General features: G+C 36.2%; 1 protein-coding gene across 8 annotated transcripts in view; it reads right to left on the bottom strand.

Moving 5' to 3' along the window:
* tnika (TRAF2 and NCK interacting kinase a) overlaps positions 1-25,367 on the bottom strand; it is an 86,537-nt gene that overhangs the window by 42,898 nt on the left and 18,272 nt on the right. For all 8 annotated transcript variants that reach the window (XM_058798434.1, XM_058798442.1, XM_058798447.1 and 5 more), the window contains exon 3: positions 550-606. In XM_058798434.1, the coding sequence (XP_058654417.1) occupies positions 550-606 (57 nt within the window). The remainder of the gene's footprint in view (positions 1-549; positions 607-25,367) is intronic.

The raw sequence follows: 25,367 nt of genomic DNA, 5'->3' as shown, positions 1-25,367 counted from the left end.
GCCAGTGAAATCATAACAGCTTGTGAATTGAATTCGCTACGGTATTTCTAAATCTACAACAGCTTATTAAATGCTAAATTGACTTTAGATTAAAAATAAAAAGATAGAGTGGAAAAATGTGGCATTAAAAAAAAGAGCAGACGTGACTGAAATACTGCGCCCGAATAAAATAAATAAAATAAATAAATATCCACTCCCGATTCATATGCTAGCATTGCAGCCCAATGTCTGTCACTTGAGGAAACTCTACTTTAAAAAACACAGAAGACATTGTAGCCTTATCTTTTCGGTTCTATTATAAAGAGGGATGCTAAAAGGTTAAGCCGACATCATATTTTATCATCCAGAGAGCTAATGAGGAGAAAACTAAGGCTTGAGGATATATGGATATAATAAAAAATCAAAAATGAGATCAACTAAACCTAAAATAAACCTGCAGATCCGAGCAGAGGACTCTAAGAGGCTTTGACATCTTGTCGGTGAAAGACCTCAACAGCTTCAGATCATAATAAGAGGTCAATACTGAAGTCGAAATGAAAATAAACTCACCCCTGTGACATCCATGCACTTGATGGCAGCCAGTTGACCTGTTTTGACATGTCGGCCCTGCAGAGAAACAAACATAGGTTGTGCTTAGGTAAACGCTTAAAACTTGGAATATTATTGTGACGTCCCTGGGAAACAACCCAAAAAATATATATACACCTAAATACTCAATGAATGAATTTATAGCTTCAAATATTCCTACACTAGGCAAACAAACAACAATTTCAAACTAAGAACATACATTGATTATGTCCTTCCTTAGAGAAGAGTGTTATGCTCAGCTGGAATACAGGCAAAAGACATGAAATGCCCAAATAAGGCTTGATTTTCATCAACATCATCTTTAATGATTCGGTAAGATATTTCAAGGAAAGCTGACCTATATTCCAGCATTTTCTGTTTATCCAAATAAACACACCCAGAGAAATAAATACACTTCGCACAAAAAACTATTGTTCTATAATTGGCAATTAATTACTGCGAAACAGAGGCTTGCTGACACTGACACTACAGATTATACCCATATTACATTTGATTACACCTGTCAAATAAATAAAACTCAATGGGCATATTTGTTTAGTTAACAATCTTTTATTATCTCTTCAGCATGTTTCTTAAATCACCTTATCTGAAAAGAATTGTTTCTTAAAATAGAAGGACTGTCACGCACACCTCATATCATCACTATGTGATTTCTGTCTATAAAAAGGCACTGATAAATACTTCCATTTTAAAGATAAGAACTTAAAGCCATGTTAAGTCTAAGAATGAATACACTGACTTGATATCTATGCGGTTCTTCAGTTCTAACTATAAAACTGAACACTAGGTGTAATACAGTTTAGAGGCGGTAAGATTTTTTAAATGTTTTTGAAACTAGGTCCATTCTCAATGCTGCAATTATGTGAGCAAAAATGCAGCTAAAACAGTAATACTGTGTAGTATTACAATTTAAAATAATTGTTCTTTATTTATTTTTCCTGCAATGCCGAATTTTCAGCAGCCATTACTCCAGTCTTCAATATCACATGATCCTTCAGAAATAATTCTAGAAATGATTAAAAAGTGAAAACTGTGAAGAAACTCAATACAGCAACTTATTGTCTCAGTATCACTAAACCACCAACAGAAGCTTATTGGTTTAAGTACAGACCAACAGTGAGACCGGCTCATACAATTCCCAAATCACAATCACATGGAGGTTCACAGTCAAGGCGGTCTGTCCCCTTGAATCATTCTGAGTCACAAGGAGGTTTTGTTCACTGGAGTCCAAGTTGTGTCAGAGCTGTTAAACCCAGATTTCACAGTGGACTAAGATTTTTTTATTTTGTAAAAAAAAGTGAGCACCAGCTTCACTAATGCAGGAACACGTGACATCTTCATCCTCATAACATTCCCATCCCACTTTGCTCATTAACTAGGGCCCTATGATTTCCACGATGCAGAAAACACGGACAGAATCGCAGAATCAAGTCATTAAAAACTATTTACTGTGTAACACAGAATGTCACAGAATTTGCCAAATTTTGGTGATGCTCGTGATGTTTTCAACCTCTGCTGCTTCAATATACGAGTACATAATCTCCAGAACTGCTTTGAGTCACTTCATGAGCATTTTACAGTTTCTTTTAAGGAAAAATGATAGTACTACGACTAATAAAATGATTAAAACATTATTTTTAAAGGAATATTTACCAGAAAAGTTATTTAGCAGAATTTATTTAGCAGAAAATGTAAATATACAATACAGTATTTTGGGGGAAAAAAATAAATAAAATAATAGTAAATTATTTTTATAAAATCAATTAATTAGACGTGCTTTTTGATGAATAACATTTAAATTTAACCATTAAAACAGTGTGTAGAAAAATTAAAATGAATAAAAACGGAATCCAAAAAAAAATTAAAATGGAATTTGGAAAAAAATTTAATGGATTTCATAATGCCCTAATTAACACATTAGTCCCTCTTCTGAGTCAGCATAGGCAACTAAGTGAAACCATGACTAAGGGGCATCGCTGAGCAGAACTGGTTTAGTTACACAAGTAGAAACTTCCTAATTCAGCTATCAGCCACATCCTCCTCCTGATATAGGTCACAAGCGTGGTGACATTCTTCCCTACGGTATCAGCCAATCGGTAGCCAGCACTCATATTAATTAAATCTCAACGGCTCCCAACTCGACACTCAGCAATACACTTTCCCCCTTCTTCCTTCAGACACCAGACAAACAGATAGAGGGCTAGAGACAGCAAAGCACTAGAGGAAGTAAACAGAGACACCAGAGATGAAGACATCTTGACAGTTAAATGTCAAAAGGAAAGGAATTCAGAATAGCCTCTGTAGAAAAGCATAGCCTGGGATGCAGGACTCAACATAAGGCGAATGTCCTTAACTATCTGTTGAAGGGCCAAAAGAGAGATTTTCAGGCAAATGACAAGACCACCTCAGTGGCACCATTAATGGCAAAAATTCGATTCGTGCAAACATGTACAGTCCCTTAGCATAACATAACCGCAGCTTCACACACAAATAGCAGATAGCGGACAGCGCTGCCTTTCAAGGCCTTAGTGAATAGATTCGGCTGTCATTCAAAAGAAAAATCCAATCCTCTTTTCTTCCAAATTGAACATGGAGTTATTTTACCATCAGCAGGTGTTCAGCCATTGATTTCAATCCAGAACACGCCGTCTACGACTAAACAAAAACACTACAAACTCTTGACCTTAACAGAACTGGTTTCATCCCCCTAATACACAATATTCTCCCCTCACATGATACATAGATTGTGTATTGCACTGCACTGCATTATGTGTGAGCTTTGTGGAGTCAGCACAGAGCGTGTGCTTTTAGAGTCGCAATTCCATTCAGCCATTGGTCTTTGTGACCTAGATCTGTGGTAACAGCCCGCGTGAATAAGGATTATTGGATTTAAAAACATATCTTATGAATGCTGTATACTTAAGTATATTTCTAGCGCTCTGGCTCCTAATGGCATCGCTCAACACTAGGTTACAAGCAGGAATAATAATAGAATCGCTCGCTCTCTGCCAGAGTAAACAGAGCAGGAATGAAAGAGGGCGATGAAGATGAAGAGAGCTCATTCCGTGACGCTACGTAACACATGGGTCTGCTTCCTCCAATTTTGATTAAATTAAAGGCCACAGACCAAACACTTCAAAAGCCAATAAGAATAACATGGAATATATGAATGTGATAATCATTCAAATTTCTGAAACTATATCAGATTACCATGGCATTACCATCTTTGTATCATGGTACTTTTTAATGGTTTTGATTAGGGCTGTGCAATTAATCGAATATTGTCTAGCTTGTCAGTGAACTATGGCTCGGTGTAGTAAATGCAGCTGCATCTGAAAGCAGCTGATGGCGATTTACTACTAATCACGAAACCGGCTTTACTGACTAGATGTGAATGATAATCGAATTCGATTAATTGCACAGCCCTAGTTTTGATGGCAATATAAACTGTCATCTGCATGGTTGTTACATTAACTGTCGCAGTGTGAATGATACCGGAGAAAGACAGAGCTGGCATTACCTTCATGCACTTGATGAGTACATGAACGGCTCGCATAACAACCATGTAATTGGATGTTTACTGGTTCTGCTTGATGCGTGACTTACTCCCCCTCCCCCCAATATACTGTATAATCTGAAGGAATTTTTCGTATTTATTTTTTTTTACAGGTGTTTTACCAGTATTTTGAATTTTACACTTCATTGCATTGTTTTTTTTTATTATTTATTTTTTTAATTTTTTTAGAATTAACAAAATGTCCATAAAATTAATCGATAATGTTGTGTGTAATGAGATGCCAGTACTTTTTCTGTTATTTTATGGATTTATTTTTCCAGTGTAGGTTGAAAATGTTAAAAACATGTCTTCACTTGTACAGTATGCCCAATTTTTTAAGTAAAAATGCCTGTATAGATTCCATAAATTTCTTGTAAAATAAATATTATATATATATATATATATATATATATATATATATATATATATATATATATATATATATATATTTATATATATATTTATATATATATATATATTTATATTTATATATATATTTATTTATTTATTTATTTATACATACACACACACACACATATAACAGCTGTGCACAACATGTTAATAAAAGCTCTGTGGCTAAAATGATTAAAAAATATTTTGAGAAAATATAGATAAAGTCACTAATTGACTTCCGAGTTGTTGGATGAATTCAATCCAATCTCTTAGTATTTCCTAATTAGCAACAGAGACCCGATATTGAATATGTCATTAGGAGTCTGCTATAGCATGCCAGATTTCTAGTTAATTTCTGCAGTTTCAGTGACAGCCAATTGTAATTTGCCTATAGCACAAGTGAACACATCTGCAGTTAAACGTCGCTGTTTGACAGAGTCTCACAGCCTCATTCTGCAGCGTTACATGTTTGAGTTAGAGAGAGGACTACAGACAAAGGGCTCCAGGGGTGAGATGACAGGAATTGCCCGCAGTGTCAGGGAAACAACTGGGTTTAATGAGATAGCCCAACTGTTTGAGATGCAGGAGAGAAGCGTGCGTCTCTTCTCCCTCCATTCCCACTGAGACCAATCCGCTAGTGGCTTCTCCGCATGACTGCAGAGGCACAGTGCAAGGTGAGCGTTCCTGATAAGACTAAATTGACTCTTTGAGCGCTCTTTCGGTTGGCCTTGAATTGGCGCCACAGCCAAATCACACCAGTGAAAACTTTTAACCTCTCAGTGGCTAAAAACCACAAACACCAACTAACAGTTTCCAGATGCTAAGACCAGATCAACAATTGGAAAATAGAGCCGCTTACCACATGTTCTGCTAATATTGAGCATTTAAACACAGTCAAGCTTATTCAGTGTTTGCAGCAGTGCTGAGCAGGGAAAAAGTGTGCACACCGGCCCGCTCCAATCTGTCGTTTCACAGCAGCTGATCAGCAAAACACTCCACGAGGTACTGAAGTGCCACATAAGGGCTGCAGAAAGCCAGCCAAAACATTCTGAGCTGCACAACGACGAGAGGAAAGTTACACCACATACAAAGACTTTTGGCTAACCGTGCACGTCCACTGGTGCGAAGCTGAGTGGGATATTCTAATTCATTCTCTATGGGAGCTGAGCGGCAAGCTCAGGGGATTGTGGGATTGAAGGTAGAGTGGAGCAAACAGTGAGAGCGTCAAACAGTTGAGAAGTGTTCAATGTCATGCAAATAAGAGGTGAAAAATGACAGTTTCAGAGCTTAAATCACATTGTCGCACTTTTACTAGATTTAAATTCAGATTTAAAATTCAGTTTGGATTTTTTGAACGTGGCTAGAGTCTGGATGGGTAAACAAAATGTATTAAAATGACATTGTAGGGCTGCACAATTAAAAAAAAAAAAAAAAAAAATTAATAAAAATTGCAATTGCAATTTAAAGTGCAATTTAAGCAACAAAGTTTGCAGCTTTTTTGTAGGTCTGCACAAAACAATTGTTATACTACAACAACAACAACAACAACATAGTATTAAGTAATAATAATATATTTCAAAATAAATACTGTAATACACCATCACTGTAAAAATAAAAATATACAATTATTTTACAAATAAAATTAAATTTATTTTTAAATTATTTAATTGTTTTAAAAAAGAATTTTGTTTTCAGTGTTAAATTATCAAGTTTTTATTTTGGGTGGAATGCCAAAATAAGCTTGTAGAGATGGAGTTCAAGTGGAGCATTATTTACTGCAAACCCAGCTGTTGTGAGACACTGAAAACACAAGATCATGATTATGAAAGACCACAGTGTGGCCTGTGTTTCTATTTTTGTCTTCAAAATATTTATTTTAACGTGGAGTGGATACATGCATGCATACATACATACTAAAGTCTCCAGGAGTCAGAGCCCAAAACGCTGATTAGAATGACACAGAAAAGCAGCAGCTCAATCTATATGTTAGTAAAGACATACTTTGGCATAAAAACATCTCATTTTCAGGCAGTATTGCTGTAGAATCAATAAAACTAAACTAGCTGAAAAGTCCATTGGCATTAACCGAACAAGTTATAATGAACGCTGGGAGTGCAATCACTCTTTTCCGTCACCCTCAAACAATCCCTTCTGGGATTCAAGCATCATCCAAGAGGGCCAAGAAACCGAGCCATGGCAAATAATTCAACACAATGTTTTCTCTCCCAGCGTGCAATCAGCCTCTAATCAGACAGTGGGCCTGTTGGGCCTGTCTCTCTTCTGCATACCAATTCAATTACAAAGCCCATTGAGGGCCATTAAAATGCAAGCGGCTCCCCATACAGTAGCCTAGCAACAATTACAGTAAGCAGTGCAAGTCCACCGGAGGATAAGAACTGCTGATTGCTCCTCTTTCGCTCATCTAGGCTGATAAACAGAGCTCGTGGAACGCAGCCCTGCTGGCCAGTTGGCACAGTTTGCTCGGAGCTAAATTAAGTTCAGACGGTTTGCAGACACTTTGATAGACTGGCCGATGGTTCGTTTAAATGTTGACATCTAAGTCAGTGCTGGAGAAAATTGAAATGAACGATAATGTTTTGTTTATCATCCAGCCAAATAGAGATGGCAGATATGAAGCCTGTTCCAAAACCAGTGAGTGGCCTACAGAGGCAAAAATTTAGGGCACACTTATTTTAATTCATTCAATTAAATTTAACTTAAACACATAAAATGTAGTTTTTTTTTAATAAACAAATACATAAAATGTATTTTTAATTAAATGCATACACAAAATTAGTTACAAATATATACACAATTTCAATAAATAAAAATAAAATGAAAAACATAATATAAAAGCGTATGTGCATTAAATACATAAACTGTATATATGTATAATAAATGAATAAAGAAATAAAATTAGTGCTGTCAAATGATTAATCACATCCAAAATAAGTTTGTTTACATAATGTGTATACTGTGTACATTTATTATGTATGTATAAATACATACAAACAGTATACATTTTGAAAAATAAAATATATATATATATATATATATATATATATATATATATATATATATATATATATAACATTTTTCTTAACTATATACACGTGTATTTATATATACACATAAAATTTACACAGTACACACAATGTAAACAAAAACTTTGTGATTAATCATTTGACAGCACTAAAATAAATAAATAAAATAAAATAAAGGCTGAGCTAGTGTTGAACAGATGTCACTGGTAGTCCACAAGCTTTTCTATGTAAGATTAAATAAAGTTCTCAGTGCATCTCCACTTACCGAAGTGCCCATTTTGAAGTACCAGATTTCTGTTAAATCTACTAGGCAATTGAAGGGAGTGTGTTTGAACTGCTCCGTTCAATCCATATCTCTCTGCTTAGATCGGAGGAGGACAAATTTACGCTTTATCAAATTAAAGTTCTGTGCTGCTGTACTCTTTGACTCCTGAGCTGCAAACAATCGAAAGCACTCAGATGAGAAAGACAAAGAGAGGAGAGAAAGTCAAATGTTCTCTCCCCCTTCAAAGCACATCTAAAGTTCGGTATGAAAGCGCTCATACCGGACAGCTTATTAATCCCCCTCGACTCCCAAATGAAAAATGTTTTTGAAATTTTAAAAAGGCAGCCTTGAAATTCATTCAAAGCTCAATTCCATGTCTTGTAGGAATATTATATCAGGCAAGCACTGACAAGACGGAAATTTCACAAGGACAATGAAGTGAAAAACAAAACGGTCAGAATTCCCAAACACACTGAATAACGAAGTGGGGTAATACACAACTCACAATTCCCAAACTGCCAGTCCTACGTACTACTACTCAAAATCCTCAAAACGGCCAAGCATATGTTTCAGTTACATCATCAATAAAATCTGACAACACTGATAACAAATTCCCCCTTAAATTCACAGGACCCAAGCAGAAACAGCCCTCGTCCAGTTTATGTACATGCATGTTTTAGTATACGGAGTGGAGTATTGTCAAAACTAGACAATAATTTTGTTAATGACGGTTATGACAATAACTCTTTCAAATTTTTAAAAAAGGTAAGACTTTCTACAGCCACCAAAAACATTGTGATTTCTACCAAAAATGAACAAATATTAATATTTATTTTATTTAATATTGTTTTATTTTATTTATATTATTTTGTGTTTTTATATTATTTTTATTTTATTTGATATTTTTTATATTATTGAGGCTGCTTCCTGTTTGTACCTTCTCTAGTATAATTAATGGAGGATAGTTAAATCAAATGAAAATTCACTCAAATTAAGTCACCATTAACCATAATTTCTTATGACTTTCTTCTGTGGAAAACAGTGAATGATATTTTAAAGAATCTCTTCTTTTACAGTACATTTTACAGCAATATGTAATACTTTTGAGCATGCAATACAATAATCTGCATTTGTTTGTGTGCAAATCTTAAATAAGATAAGACATTATCCCACAAACATCCTCAAATCTCTGATCATTTCTGACGAGCAGAATTACTAAGAGGCTCAGAAACACGTCCTCATACTGAGAGCTTCATTCCAGCACAATATCCATCCCCAGTGACCTACATGAAGCAGAAATGTGGGTAATGTGCGTCTCTGCTTGTATGTGTGCGAGTACACTATTGGCTGCTAATATGGGCTACTTCGTTTCCCAGGAGAGTGCAAAAAGCAGAGCCAGAGCGAGAGAGTGAAATGAAACGAAACGCCAGAGAAAAGAGCAGCAGGGTGGATGGAAATGATTGGCCTGCAGGCCACACTACCATCTCAGTGAGGAGTGACAGTGTCACAAGGTCACAATCAGCCTGTCTCTGCACATCTCTGAACACAAATCAGTACAGCAAACAGCCAGGCAGCTAGACCCTGTTCTGCCACCGTGCATCAGCGCAGCGCACAGACAAATGATTGGCCAGGACAATATGCAGGATTACAGGACGTGGTTTATAGCTGGGAACTGGGGCCGAATTCCCGTATTTTAACAGTATCTTACACAATCAACGGTGAATGCAGGGAGCGAGAGTGGAGACGATGACACAGAATGGTTCACAGACTGATGAGTAGGTCATCTCATCCTGCCCCTGTGGTGAGAGCAGGTCAGTGGACAGCTCTGACTGATGAATTCAGGTGGGAAGCTTTTCCACGTGAAAAAAGTCCATCAATGCGGTATGGAGATGAGAGTCATGAAAAAAAACAGGGCTGCACCGAATCAAATCACATATCAGTGCAACATTTTATCATGACTTTGCATCAACATGGTGTATTGTTCGTTCACCTTTTAAACTTCTTTGCTTCAACTATATTTACTTATTTATTCATTCATTCAACTATATTAAATATATTTAGTAATCAAGTAAATAAATACAGCCAAGTAAATATTTATTTACTATTTGTGCTATGCGTTTTTATTTTACTATATTTTTACTACTATATTTACTCGTTTAATTAATTTATTAACTTTATATACTTTATTTTGCAAATTTAAATGGTAAATAAAGTACATATTTATTTCAGCTATATTTATTTATTTTTTTATGTACTTGTTCATTCACGTTATGAACGTTATATTTACTATATTCAATTCAAGTAAACAAAAATACAGTCAAGCAAATACATTTACTACATTTAATATATTTTACATACATTTATTTACTTACAGTATTTATTCATTTATAGAATATTTACTTCATATAATTACTACTTTAGTAAATTTAAATCGTAAAAATAAAAGTTAGGTACATATTTACTTCAATTTTATTTTATTTACTCGTTCATTCACTTTATTTATAAAATTCAAGTAAACCATACAGTCAAGCGAATATATTTACTTACTACATTTAATATATTTTACATCCATTTACTTCTACTATATTTACTAATTTATTCATTTTTGTGATTTAATTACAATTTCAAGTACAATTTTAAAATAGGTGTATATGTTTGAAGGCGTTTCATTAGTTTTCAGTTCTGGCATCATGATGATCACAGCGTATGGAATTGTAATAGATGTACTGCAGTTGTGAGGTAGCTTACGATACAGTACTGACTTCATACTAGAAAACAACACAAACGACCCAAATCTTTGATAAATAACCATATCATTTGTCTCAAACAAAGGTCAAACTAAGCTGTAAACATGGTTAATATGAAAAATGATTCCCTCACAACCGTAAATAATGTGTTTGCAAACAATCCCATTGCAAATAATGCCTTTATTCTGCTTTTCTTTTGACAGTTTGGCTTGAAACAGAAGGGAAATTAAAAAAAGAGAGGTCAAAAACAAAAAGCGGATCGATGGAATAATTCAGTGGGCGCTGAGAGTGTTCTGCCATTAATGGAGAGAGTCAGTCAAGCATGCAAAGTAATTACAGTGAGGCCGGGAGAGCAGGAGCATCCGCCTGGTGACACTGCACATTAGAGCTGCCGCACAGGAAGCCACTGACAAACAGCCTGTCAGTCAGCAATGGCCAATCACATCGCTCCGAGGAAACAGTGATGGCATTCGGCGTCATTCAAAAGGCCAGTCCTTGACACACACAAACTCCGACTGCTCTTGCATTACTGCCGAGATTAAAACCGGTCCATAACTGAACGAAGAAATGACGACGATCAAACATTGAAACAACAAAAACTAACCTAATTTAAACAATTAGATCATATTTTTAATCATTGTAATGATGAAATATAATAAAAGCTGTTATCTGTTTGAATATATTTTAAAAATGTAATTTATTCCTGTGATGGCAAAGTTGAATTTTTAGCAGCCATTACTCCAGTCTTCAGCGTCACATGATCCTTCAGAAATCATTCTAATATGCTGATTTGGTTCTCAAGAAACATTTCTTATTGCTATTAATGTTGAAAATGGTTGTGCTGCTTAATATTTTTGTGGAATCAGTGATTTTTTTAGGATTCTTCAATGAGTAGAGTTAAAAAAAACAAAAACAAAAACAAACAGCATTTATTTTATTCATTTACTTTAGCAATTTAATGGATTCTTACTAAGTAATAATTTGAAAAAGTAAGAAAGGTTGTTTGTCACTGAACAGGTTAGAGATGGGGTCTCTTCACATGAAGGAGGTCAATCGGAAAGGCAAAAGGGGTGCAAAGAGGCACACTCTCATACACCCAAAATATAAGCAAAGAAAATTCTTCTGAAGGGTTTAACGACTGCCCTGAGGTTGGACTGCAGTGCAGAACATTTGGAATTCCAGCTTGGGTGGTGGCAGGTATTTCACAGACTGTTTCCATACCAACAAATATGCAGCAGACCAAAGCCGGGCTCCGCACTGTGCTGCCAAAAGATACAAAACATGCAGGCGTTTTTTTCTCTGGCCACAATTCACAATCCCGAGACGTTGAGAAAAAATAAATAAATAAATAAATAAAAAAAAATAAGATACCAACAGAAAGACAGAACCACAGACAAAACAGGCATTTGTGGGAATGGATATATTTACATATATCCGAAAAACAATAACCAAACGAGACAACACTCTGGATAAACAAATCAATTATGTAAAACTGCTGGACACAAATGAAATATAAATCACTTTTCCCAGTTCGACTTTCTCTGCAGAGCAGCTTTAATTAAAAAGAGAAAAGGCAATTAAAACTGCAGTGCAAACAGCTTATGGCTGCTCAGTGGGGTCACTGTCTGTCCCCTCTTCTCTCTCTCTCTGTTGACTCATCAACTGTTTGGATCTTTCCTCTGCTTTTAGTCAGCATAGAGACTTTCTGTTCTCCACACCTTTCTCCCTCTCCTTCCCCTGAGACTGGATCAATAGAAATGGGATTTATACATCATGCCTATGTGATGGATGCCTCAGCGTTAAGAGGATGGCCACACACCTCTCTGCCCTGCGATCCACACAGCACGCTATAAGATACACACTCTTAAAAAGACTGCATGAAGAACCTTTAACATTCATGGAACCTTCCCATAAGACAAAGGTTCTTTATAGTGGAAAAAGGTTATTACATATTTTTAAATGTTCTTTACGGTAAGAATTTTTTTGTTTGTTTTTTTTAAGAACGGCTCACTAGCTGCATTTCCATTACTAGATTTGCTCAAAACTTGTGATATTTTATAAATAGATACAATAAAAAAATTGTTATGCAACTAAAGCACAATTTTTCCCTCTCGAGATAAGTCATGGTGACTGATTTAAAAATTATGAAAACTTTTTGCAATATGGGAGTTTGTGTTTCCATTGGCCATATTTTTTCAGTTTGAGAAATTTGAAGTGCAATGGAAACGCAGCTACTGAAAGGGTCTTTGAGGAACCAAACATGGTTCTTCTATGGTACTGTATCACAGCAAAACCCCCTTTTCTGAACCTTTAAAAATAAAGATTATACATAATATATAATATTGGCGCAATATATAATTTAACATGAGAGAAAACTAAAAAATCCTTGTGCTCATTTCCTGCTATTTTCCAATTTATATTACCTTCGCTAACATCTGAAGTTAATATTTAAAAAGTAATAATTTTATATTTTAATCATACTTAAAGCAAATCTTAAAATGAATATCTATTTTTAAACTATACATTTTAATCTTCTGATGCCTAGAAATATTAAAACACTCCTTTGAGTTTAGTTTTACTGTATACATTATATTTTACACAACATTTTATAGCATTTAAACTAATCCAAAGCCATTCTTAGACAACATTAAACACCTTTATTTTTTTATTAAATTTTTTTTAGGCAAAATTACAGTGTTAATTATAAAGGCTTTATCAGTGTTCAATGCACATTTTTTTCCATAGCCTTTTGGTGTAACCTTTCATCAAAAACATTAATATTGACAGGTTGCTGGAAAGGAGGGTTATGGTTACTTACATGAGATCACAGCAATTAGCAAATGACAATGATACAATCAATTCCCTATTGACAAAATCCATCCTGCCCAACATTTTTTCACTATTTCACTCAACTATTGCACTATTACAACAGGAAAGAAAAGACAAATCGCAACTTCCATTTCATGCTGATTTTAATAATAAATCAAGAATGATTGTAAACGATTTTGCAAACTTGCTGACTTGATTGTTTCATTGGAAATGTACCACCTCAAATTTACTTGTTGCATTGCGCTATGCCGTACATCACTGAACAAACAGATCAGACAATGAGTTGCCTACGCAATCGGGTATCAATTGGTTCTTAGCAGGAATAAACAAGCCAAATGCCAGCCACTTGTTGGAGCCAGTTTCCACGGCAACAGTCACGTTTGTATTGATTTATTGCTCTGCCCATTGTCTGCCAAAGTACTACAAGGACTGGCCGGCTCTGAGGGCATGAAACATTAATCTTATCATGCATTTTGACTTAAGGATTTGCGAAATGTGAAGTCAAATCCTTACGATAGCCGGTCTGGAGGCAGAAGTGTCAAACGTGTTTTGCATGCGCTATTTGTCAAGTGATGTACTCGCCAATTTCTCTTGACATTTACAATAGGATCAGCTTCTTGGGGGACTTTAGACGCTCCATTTTTCATTCGCCACAGCAGAAAAAAAAAAAGAATGCTGAGCAAGGCGCATTTTTCACTTAGCATGCCGCTGGACATCCACGGGGACAGATGAGCTCTCAAAGACAGCATTTACAGCAGCTGGATCTGACCTGGAACAACTAGAACAAATAACCGAATCCACTTTCCATAAAAGAGACCTACAGGACCTTAAAATGGTAGATGGTAAAGCGGAGATGTCATCCTATAAGCAATCCCAGAAATGCCTCTAATTTAATCATGCTCCATCCCTCAATTGTCATCTAGAGCCCAGAAAGCAGCTTAAGAGTCCAAAAAGGCCCTAAGTGGCTGTTGAAGGCTCATTCTCACCTATCCAGAGACACTGCAGCATATATTTTGGTATTTCTACTAAGCAGAGGGAATTGTGTCCCTCACCAGACAAACACTGGCACACTGTATAAGCAGGAAACTAATTATTCAAATGTTACTGCAAAATAAGCTCTTCTGCTGTCAGTATGGACATTGCTAAAAGGTAAGTGCCTGTAATCTTATCAGCCATGATTACATTCACAAAACTATTTTTGTATAATAGATATTACATAAAATTATATTAAAAAGCACAACATTTATTATATTTAGAACAAGGGAAGCACAAATATAAAATGTCTGCCTTATATACCTATAAGTCAACAATTATTTTCACGTTATGACTGATAACCAGTAAATAGCCAATAGCAAAATGAAATGAGATGAAATGAATTACATTAAATTAAATTAAACAATTAAATTAAAAATAAAAAAATGAAAATCAAATTAAATAAAAATTCAACTAAATTAAATTAAATTAAACTAAACTAAACCAGTAACTGATATGGCGATACAAGATGCATCCCAGTTATCTTTTAATATAACTAGAACTATCTGTTCTATAATGTCCCCTATACATTAAACAGCTTTACTGTCTTTCTATGGCATAGAGCAACATGGCGAACCTGAAACACACACTACCATATTGTGGCTAGCTTCTATTTACAGAATAATTCAATCCTCTTTTCTGGTCAGAGGGCAGCATGGAGCCTGGCTAATCCAGGAGAAACTCAAGGACTGCCGGGAGCTGAACGCCTTCAGTGCTCTATATCAGCAGAGTCAGTACCAGACATAATCTGCTGACTTTATAGGCCTACACATTTCAGCACTGATGTTAGAGGAAAAATGTGTGAAAAGGATTTAGATAAAGAATTAAGTGACAGATGAAATGAGTTAAATAACAGAAACAATTTATCTTTAGCTGCACTATATGTAATACACAAGAAACTTTGTGAGAGAGTGCTTAAATTCTGTGGAAATCAGGGTGCAGATTCCATGCGGGTGTTCACATCACAAACACACAGCTTTAAAAACACAGGGAGCGGGTGAACGGGAAATTCCTGAAGTGACAGATTCGGCCTTGTCAAGAAATTCTCCATTATTCCAGACCTTACAGGCACCAGACATGACCGCACTACCAAAAACAGCACGGCAGGGAGATCCTTTCTTGGCATGTAATGAATGCTGCTTGCAGAGGGAAAGCTTTTGTTGTTTCTCTGCGTGACTGTTTAGTTATGCGCTCATGTGTCTGGACCTCATGTCAGAGGCCTCTGAGGAAGACAGGCTGCAGCTGAGGTTCCTGTGCAATACCCTGCCAGGAGGTCTGTCAAACAACCAACATGATGTCTGCAGGTGAGAGGAGAGGTGGCCTGCTCGGACGGATGAGGGAGAGAGCGAGAGGCAGGCTGAGAAAAGCAATGACATGCTCTGGCAGTCCTGGGAGGTCACCGGAATGATGGAATACATTTACATAGCAGAGACACTCTGCCCTAGGAAAGAGAGGAAGGAGGAGAGAAGGGATAGGAAGAAGAGAAGCAGTGTTTCTTCTTTCGCTATTAAAGAAATTCAATTTGAGAGTTTCAAGTCTGAATTGAATGCGGTGAAACAAAAAGACTGTTTATTGTTTTCGTATTTTTTCACAGTATTCAGAGAACACATCTTGCCATTGCCAAAAATGAACACACCAACATTCAGATTCACAAAAAAAAAAAAGCTCTGAGCTAGTAATTCATTTAAAGGAATAGTTGAGTTGACACTTTTTTTTCTTCATTCCACTATGCTATATTCCATTGGTTTTTAATGTAAACATGCACTAAACAGATGTTTGACTGTTGTGCTTGTGTCTTTTACAGCGTCTCACACATGACACAGCATTCTAAAAATGCAGCGCTCAAATTTTAACGCTAAAATGTGTTTAACACACACACACACACACACACAGAGGCCTTGCGTTTTTCCATTCCACTGCCAGCATCATGTTTTTCAAAAAAAAAAAAAAAAATTTATAAAAATAAAATGCAGGTCACTTTATTTTAAGGTCCAATTCTCACTACTAACAAACCATTAACTAAGACTTTTGCCTAAATAAACTGCAGAATATGTGCTTTATAATTACTAATGTGTTATTAATAGGCATGCCAATAAGCAACTAGTTATGTTAATAGTGAGAATTGGTCCCAGTGTTACCAAAACGCATTCTGTGTGAATGGCTTCTTATGCTGTCATTTTTAAATTGTCGCAAAGCTCAAAAAGGCTAGATGTGAAGAACAGGCTGAAATGTAAAAGGATGAGTCAAACAAAAATGAGAATTCTCATTTCCTCACCCTAATGTCCTTTTTTCACAAAAGAAAGAAAGTCATACAGGTTTGGAGCGATATGCAGCTGAGTAAATGATGGCAATTTTCATTTTTGAGGGAACTATCTGATAAACCTCCACAACGGCTCTAAACTCAAATATGCTGTCAGATATCAGTTAAAATCATTCTAGTAAATTTTCAGGATCCACTCCCTGTAACACGATTCAACCGAAAACACTGTGGAACAGACTGTGCTGTTATGATGTTAACAGCCAGACAAAGATGAAGATTAACAGAGACGGAGGTAAAACGCAAGTGTCATCAGTCGATCAGGGGTCACATCTGCAGGCATGGTGGTTATCTGACGGCTTGGAGGAGCCAGACCTAAATAGCTTTTTAAAGACGGTGAATATTGATGGCAAATGTGTAGGAGAAGACGGGGGAAGAGGGGGAGGGGGCATGAAGGTTACTGACATCAAGCTCTGCTAATTGAACCTTGGTTGGTGATAAGGGAGCTGGAATGGCAAGACCGTTAAAAAGGCCTCGGGGGAGGCAGGACATAACTGGGTTAATGGGCATCAAATCTGATGTGGCCTTCAGTACCAGGTGGGTTAGTGCTCCACACACACCTGCCATCGCCAATCATCTGCATGCATCTACATGAAGCATGCAACACCGAGAGCACATTCAGATTCTATGCTACAATTCACAGATTACAGGGTTCCACGCCTTTGACCTAAAAATTTGCATGACATTTCCTTGACCTTTCCAATCGTTTTCGATTTCTGATAAGAATTCTAAACTTGTTTTACAGATATTGCACTTACAAATTTCAAGCTAGTTAAATATTTTGGAACTTGAGCATAACTAGAAAATGTATATCCACTATTGAAATATTTTATGATCAGATAATAAACAAATAAATGATAAATAAAAACAAGTAAACTGAAAAAGAAAAATAATCTCACACAGCAGCTAACACACATCAAAATTCACAACACTAACAGTTTCCTCCCACCATTCCCACACTCTCAGATCCTTGTGCCCGGCCATGAATGCTGCAATTCAAAAGTAGTGTGTTCTAATGTGCAACAGAAAGCTCTACTGCACAACAGTGGTTGCAGTCTCTCACACAAGTTCCTGAACACATATTGTCCATTAAAAAGCTCGGATTTACTGTACATCTCAGTCATGAGATGTCATTAATCACACTTTACAAAGCCCTGAATACAGCGCTACAGAAGCCTGCCTGCGTTTAACTCATTATCCAATTCAGCCGAGCCGTGACTTACAGTCGCCAGCCTGACCCGACCTTGGCTAGAAAAGAAGCGCCTAGTGTCTCACACAAAACCAGGATCAGATTTGTGGTTTTCATTATACTTGAGTGTAGAATCTAGAGAGAAAAATCTAATCCAATCAAGATCAGTACAAAACGACCCTTTGTACTCTGACTGAAGGAATGATATTCACAACAGCATTCTGGATGTTTGACCTACAAGGACGAAGGGCTGATAATTCATAATCGTAATGAGTGTAACGAATGCGAGAGTCAGTCCTGATGCATTTTTAATGTAAATCCATTTGACTTGGATTAGCGTTATGATGAAGAGCGCATGGTCTGATGCTTAAAATTGCAATTTATTAAAGTCACCATAGTGTTGTGGAGAGACAGTGATGTCAGGAAGAAGGTTGTTACTCTGCTTTGCTATTCGAGAAAGCAGCATGAGGTTTCCTGCGATCCAGTATCGCACACCTCCCATCTGGCCTCGAAAAAAAAAAAAAAAAAAAAAAAGAGAGAAGGAAACTTCGCTTTGAAGTCTTGAACCCTTCTACGCAGAACGAATACAGAAGATCTGATGGCCGATAACGTTAAGTGTTCTTCCCTGGTCACGACTCTGCTCACGTCATAATGCTTAGCTTGTTTTCAGCGAACGGTACAAGCAAACGCATGCACTCAAACAAACACTTATGCATAATGAGATTATGCTGGGAAAGCATATCGATTGCTATGACGACACGCATTTCCGTTACATATTTTTGTCAGGATTGTTCTTACAATCTTAATAGATACATCAAAACCCTGCTGAAACAAGACAGTTGAGCCCAGCTACAAAAACTACATCAGGGAACATCTAGGATTTTTTTTTTTTTTTTACTGCTTCATAACTGGCTGAGTATGTTCAGAATTACATACTATAATCATACTACTAACATAATTATTTGCAGTTTGTATTATGTATACTGTGCAAAGAAAAATTCTCTGCTTGCATGTATTAAACCAGTGGTTCTCAATCAGGAGGCCAGGACCCACTAGGGTGCCTCAGTAAACTACCAAGGGGCCTCAAGAGGACTTAAAATGACTTAAAACAAGAAAAAACAAAGCTTTAAAGTAAGCCAAGCTTAAAAATCAAGATATATCTTTTTTAACTGACTTTGTTTTTTTTTGTGTTTTTTTGAAGAACCAGGGTTCATATGGTCTTAAACTTGGATATATATTTGAAAAGGGTGATTTCTATGCACAAAAGGCATGTAAATTAATAAAATCTTAAAAAGTCATGGGAATTTATAAATTACATACATTTTCCTAGTTATACCAATATTAGGTAGAAATGGAGTAAAAATCCTTCTAAATCAAACAGTAAATTAAAGCCATGGGTCTTTGAAAAAGCCAAAATGATTGAGAAACACTGGATTAAACAATATTAGAAATGCAAAATAGGACAGGGTCATGTGACAACACTGTTATTTATTTCTGTTCGAAATGTTTTCGTTGCATACTGTTCCACACGTTTAAAAATAACGAGCATACAATGCGAACACTATAATCATAAGAAACTACTGTACAATCAGAGCCAATCAAAACGCATTGAATTTTATATTCAATATTGTGAAGCAGGACTTTGAACCATTTAATGTGCATAGTGTCTGGGCTACCCAGTGTGAATAGAAAACAAGCAAAAATCTGTTGTTTGTGGCCGCAATTGGCTATGACAAAAACAAAGACTGGCGTTTTAAATTAGGCTCCACACATAGGAAAAACTGTGAGGAAAGCATCAAAACTTGTGATTCTTGAGGCGTTACATGAATCACTGAAAGGTGTTCATAATGTTGTTATATATGACGACATTGAGCACTTCTGTAATGAGGGAGAACGGTATTGACGTGGTTGACTTTTCCGCTGACATGTAAATTTGGTGGGTTTTCTGTTTAATGATCAGTCAGCAGCATATGATTTGCAGTTCCTGCAAATGAGAGCCTGAGCGTCTGGTTCATGAGCATTTGACAATAATGAAATCATCACTACTGGAAAAACCAAGTCCCACAGACACGTCTGTGTCTTTCAAGTTGAAAGCCTGTGGTTGGGAGAGGGACAGTCCAGACGCCTGTCTTCACTCTTCACTGAAGCACAGATTCCAGTCACAATCCAGCAACTTTTAATAAGAAAACAGATCTCCAGAAGAGACAGGAAGTCCCCATGTCTTTATGATGCATACAGGGCTTTTAAGTGTACAGTCATGGGTGCAAAGCATCTACTGTTTAGTAAATCACATGAAGAATCAAGGTTCTTCCTTTGAGCTGTCAGCCAAAAGCAAAAATCAAAATCAGCAAACGGCCGTCTGCCATATTTCATGAGTAATTCTGAAAAGTCTTTAAAAGGAAATAGCAAAGTCAGCATATAAAGCTATCCACTGCATCATAAAGACAAAATAAAGAGAGCTGAGACAATCGTTGAGAAACCCAGACTTTCACCAGACTGTTCCTCAAGGTGGAAGTGGTAAAAGTCAGCTGTTTCTGGTCTGGCCTGGTCTGTGGCTTTGCTTTGTAAATGAACTATTACACTGTATGAAATAAAGAGAAGTGGAGAATGTGTAAAATGTATGGACAGGAATGAGAAATAAAAGATTAAACAAAGCCAAAAAACAAAACAAAAACACATTTTTACTTAAAATTAAATAAAATGTTTAAGCTACAGTAGTTAAAGCTTTCATTCAAAACATTTCATTTCATTCTGAGACAAAGAACAAGAAGAATAACTGAAGACCACCAAGATGACACATCTCTTCATAAACTGCTTTAACATGGTTAACACGCAGGAGAAGCACTGTGCTGGACTGGTGCAATACCATCTACAAACCTCATGAGACATTTTAAGACAAACCCACGTGCTGGACAGTTATTGCAGTCACCAAGAAGGGAAATGCTTCCTCTTCTATGACTGGGTAAGTCTGGCCTTGTCCTTATCCGTTCTCTAGCTTCTCTCTCTCTCTCTCTCTCTCACACACACCCACACACCCCCCTAAATATTTGATTAGCCTCCTCAGCTTTGGTTTGAAAAGTAAAAGTGTCATGCCATGAACAGCAGGAATTCTGTCGCACTGCATTTACAGCAGTGTTGAGGAGCAACCAAATAAAACCAGCATTCTCAAAATACTAACTGTACTTTTTCCAGTAAAAGGCTACTTTTCCCAACCAGTAGCAATGTAATGTCAAAAAGGACTGCTACTGTTAACTAAATAGAAAACTTAAAAAAAAAAAAAAAGGTTTTACAATTTGAAATTAAACTGGAATAAAATGTACATTTTTAGATGAAAAAAAAAATGAATGTTGCTTTGGCAGTTAACTGAAATAAGTTTAAGTAAATTACTAACTCTTAAATAAATAAAAGCTCAAACTAATAAAAAAATTTTTTTTAAAAAGTACAAAAATTTAAATGAAAATTACATAATACTCCGATTAAATAATAAAATATATATATTAGCATAATTCCATTGTTGAACTTTTCAAAAGCTTTGAAAATTTGTAAACGTTCTAAATGTATAAAGATAATTTACACCTACGTTTTCTCCTCAATCCACATTTCCAAACCAGCAACTGAAGGTGGCCGATCATGATGGATATGGATAAAATGATTACATATTCATTTTTAATCTGCCCCTAATCTTCTGGGTGATATGCGATCTTGCTTTTAAATAATAATAAAGCATGCTGGGGGAGCAGGTGGTACATATTGCCATAAGGAAGATGAATACATGCATTCTTTATTCCATAAGGCCGCTGCCTAATTCCTGGACAACAATGCATTAGTTTGCTATTACTGTCAATTAAAACACCATTCATGAGTTATAGGCACCAATAAAGGAAATATAAGCTATTATTTTTGTTTTTTTTCTCATTCAAGACTAGGAAATGTTTTTCCATAATAGTCGGAGAAGGGAACTCACAAGCCAACAAGAAGCACTGCCTCATGCCCGAGCGCTTAGAGCATTGCGGCCAAATGCCAGGATGCACGCCATCTGTCATTTAGGGACCTGTTGGTGAGGGGTAGAGGAGCTCAGGCTGTTTAAAACTACTTCTTCCGCTTCCAGTCATGCATTTCCATGAATGGGCAAATAGCAGAGCACAACAGAGATAGCGAACTGCTTTAATTACTGTAGCAGTGGGGCAATCGGCAGCTTAATCACCCCTCATCACAGGCCTGCCTCGAACACCACGGACGCCTCATTTGCCTTGGGCCCCCCAGAGAGCTGCCTCCAACATATTCTAGTTAGATACAAACTAACGAACGCAAGCAACAAAACCAACATTCTTCCTCCACCTCCTCTACGGTTCCTCTATGTTTTCAACATTCACCACCGCTTCTCCGTGTTATCGTGGCATGAATTATGTAAAGAGTAAGAATTGTAATTAACAAGGCATCTCCGCATGAGCTCATCATTCCCACTAGCTGAATTTTAGCAACAGGCAACATACACAAGCAAATATGTGTGTTATAGAGCAGAACCTCGGCACTAAAAAGCCCAATGAAATATTCAACGGGCTCTGAGGAAGAGCTTTAAATTATTCAGATTTAACAATCTTTCTATCTTTGGAACTTTTAGCGATTCTACATCGCTATATATAAAAGTAGTCGAATGTTTAACCGAATGAGAACAAAGTCAGAGAAAGAAAGAGAGGAATATGTATTAGAACGACAGATGTTCTGCTTCTGAGAGTTGTGGAATAAAGGGAATTAACTTACAAAGAGGAGGACAGAATGAGAACGAGATTAAATGTGTTTTTTGGAAGTGCAAGATTGATGGTTGTAGGCCAGAGCTAATAAATCTAACTGCAAATTGTGTCCCCCATGATAATATTAATACAAAGAGCCTGTGTGGTCTAATAGTGAAATGTCTTTCTAGACAAAGAGAAAGAGGAAAAGGAAATCCACCTAGAAGCGCTTTCAGACAAATTTTAGAAAAATCTAAAAAAAGTCTTCCACTTTTGGGGACATTCACACAAAAAATGCACAATTTTAAAAAACACATTATTTCTTATTTACATGTAATGTAGGTATTCCCAAACTTTTTGTCATCTGAACATTTTTCATATTTACTTGAGGTGCCCTAAGATTTTAAAATAAATATTTTAATAATTAAGTATCACATTTGCATGTTCACAGTTCTCTGATGGTTAATGGTCACATGACATGCAGGTAAACAAATTAAATATTTTTGTAGTCTTTTATTTTGATTGATATTCTAAATTGATTTATTTTAATTTTCCATTTTTATGACTTAATTATTAGCTTTTTATTAAACTCAAGAAGGCCCTGCAGTTCATTTACAAACCCCAGTTTGGGAAACCAAGTGTTGTAATATTTAATGCACTTCATGTTATTAATTACAACAAATGGAATACATTTTCTTATTCTTTGTATCAATATGGTATGAGAATATCCTATTAAAATCATTGTGATAAATGACTTGGATAAAAAGTAATCTAAAAGTAATCAAAAAGTAGTCTGATTATATTATCCACGATGCATATTGGATTACGTTACTATTTTTGTCACGTAATTTGGAATCAGTAACATACTACAATTTAGAAGTACATTCTTAAAAAGGCACTAAAAGTGGTTCTTTGGCTCGTAATCATAGGGGAACCACTTTTGGTGCTGTATAGCACCAAATCTTGGTGCTTCAGTGGTTCTTTGGCATGACTGAGGGGCTATATAGCACCGCTACCATATACAGAACCCGTTAAGCTCCTGTATGGTTCTTCAGCGGTTCTTTGGGGTGATTAAGGTGCTATATAGCACCACTGCCGTACAAAGAACCTGTTAAGCCCCTTTAAAGGTTCTTTACGAGTCAAGAAACACTTTTGGTGCTATATAGCACAATTTTTTTTTTAAGAGTGTATTCTACCCAGCTCTGTCTATTATAATCATTTCCACTTTTCACTTAACCAAACCAGTTTCATAAAACTATGAAACAAGTTATTATTTCAAACACATAATCAGATATAGAAAAATATAAATTGTACCTATAAATGAATTTCTTTTCAAAACAACCATATTTGTCCAATTTGTAAATTAAGCATTTAAGCGCAATCTCTTTCCGATCAAAATATTACATCATGAGAAACACAATTGGGTAGTTGATCCATAATGTTTTTGTAAACAATTATTTTCAAAGAACAAATCAATTGATATGAACTAACAAAATCTGCATGCCTAACAATTATAAAACAATGAACAAAATGTTTAAATAGCTTTAGACCGAGTAGATCAAGTCCACACCACAGGATATGTGAACCATTAAAGTGTATAATGTCAGGCTCTCAAATTCAGTCAAATGTTTTCAAACTTTTGATTGGTAGTGTACAAGGAAATCAAATGAAGGAAGGGGAGTTGGTGCCATTTCCCGTACCCGTGTTGCATGTTTAATTATACAAGTATGTGCAACCATTATTACGGCACTGCAGAACACATTTTCCTTTATGGGCATGGCCCTAGTCAAAAACATGACGGGGAAACACCTACTTGGTTTTCCTTAATACATCTCTTGGCACAAATGCCGTTCTTTGGGTGACTGAAAAGTCTCCAGTGGACCATCCGGTTGGGGGTTTTGCAAGGAGACTTGTTTTGTTTCAAGAGAGGGACATGTATAGACATGACAAACCACACCCCACCATTTGATGCATGTTAAACGTTTGAAATATGATGAAGAAAGGGGAGCAAATGACTGGATATTGTTTAATCTTGTCATGATTGATCTGTGAACATATAGGGATCATGGCATGGATCTCTAATATGGCAATCTCAAAATGAGAAGGCAACATAGGGCATTATGACTAGACACTAATGTAAATGTGGAGAATCATAACCAGCAAAGTGTGGAAAGTTCAAAAACATGCAAAGACACTTTGAGACAACATATTTCAAAATGCACCATGTGAATGTTTGCGACATCCATGATTCATCAATGAATCATACAAAAACAGTGCTGGTTTTAGATCTCAACTGTCTATCAAATCAAAATATCACTGCAAGTCTTACAAAATCGCATGACTGCTTGTGCATTATGAACGCAAGATAAGACAATGCTGATCTGATTGAAACCTGTACCATAGTGAAAACAAGCTTTGGCAGACTCATATTCACTGGCTGACAAACTGTACACAGATGTTAGAGCATGGTGAGATCAAATGACCTAAGGGCGACTTCCAAGGGTACCTACTGACAGCCTGTCAACAGATTTTTTATTAATTTTAACTAGGCTGCTGAACACAAAGCAGCCTATACTAGGAGAAAAAAATAAATAAATAGTTGAGTTAGCTGCCAATTACAGGCCTGATTCACAATCAAACTCCAAAAGCATTAAATTAATATTGCTTAAGACTGTCA

This window comes from Onychostoma macrolepis, chromosome 02 (genome assembly GCF_012432095.1).
Source record: "Onychostoma macrolepis isolate SWU-2019 chromosome 02, ASM1243209v1, whole genome shotgun sequence".
Lineage (NCBI taxonomy): Eukaryota > Metazoa > Chordata > Actinopteri > Cypriniformes > Cyprinidae > Onychostoma > Onychostoma macrolepis.
The sequence above is the reverse complement of the archived record's forward strand: the minus strand, read 5'-3'. Positions and strand labels throughout refer to the sequence as shown.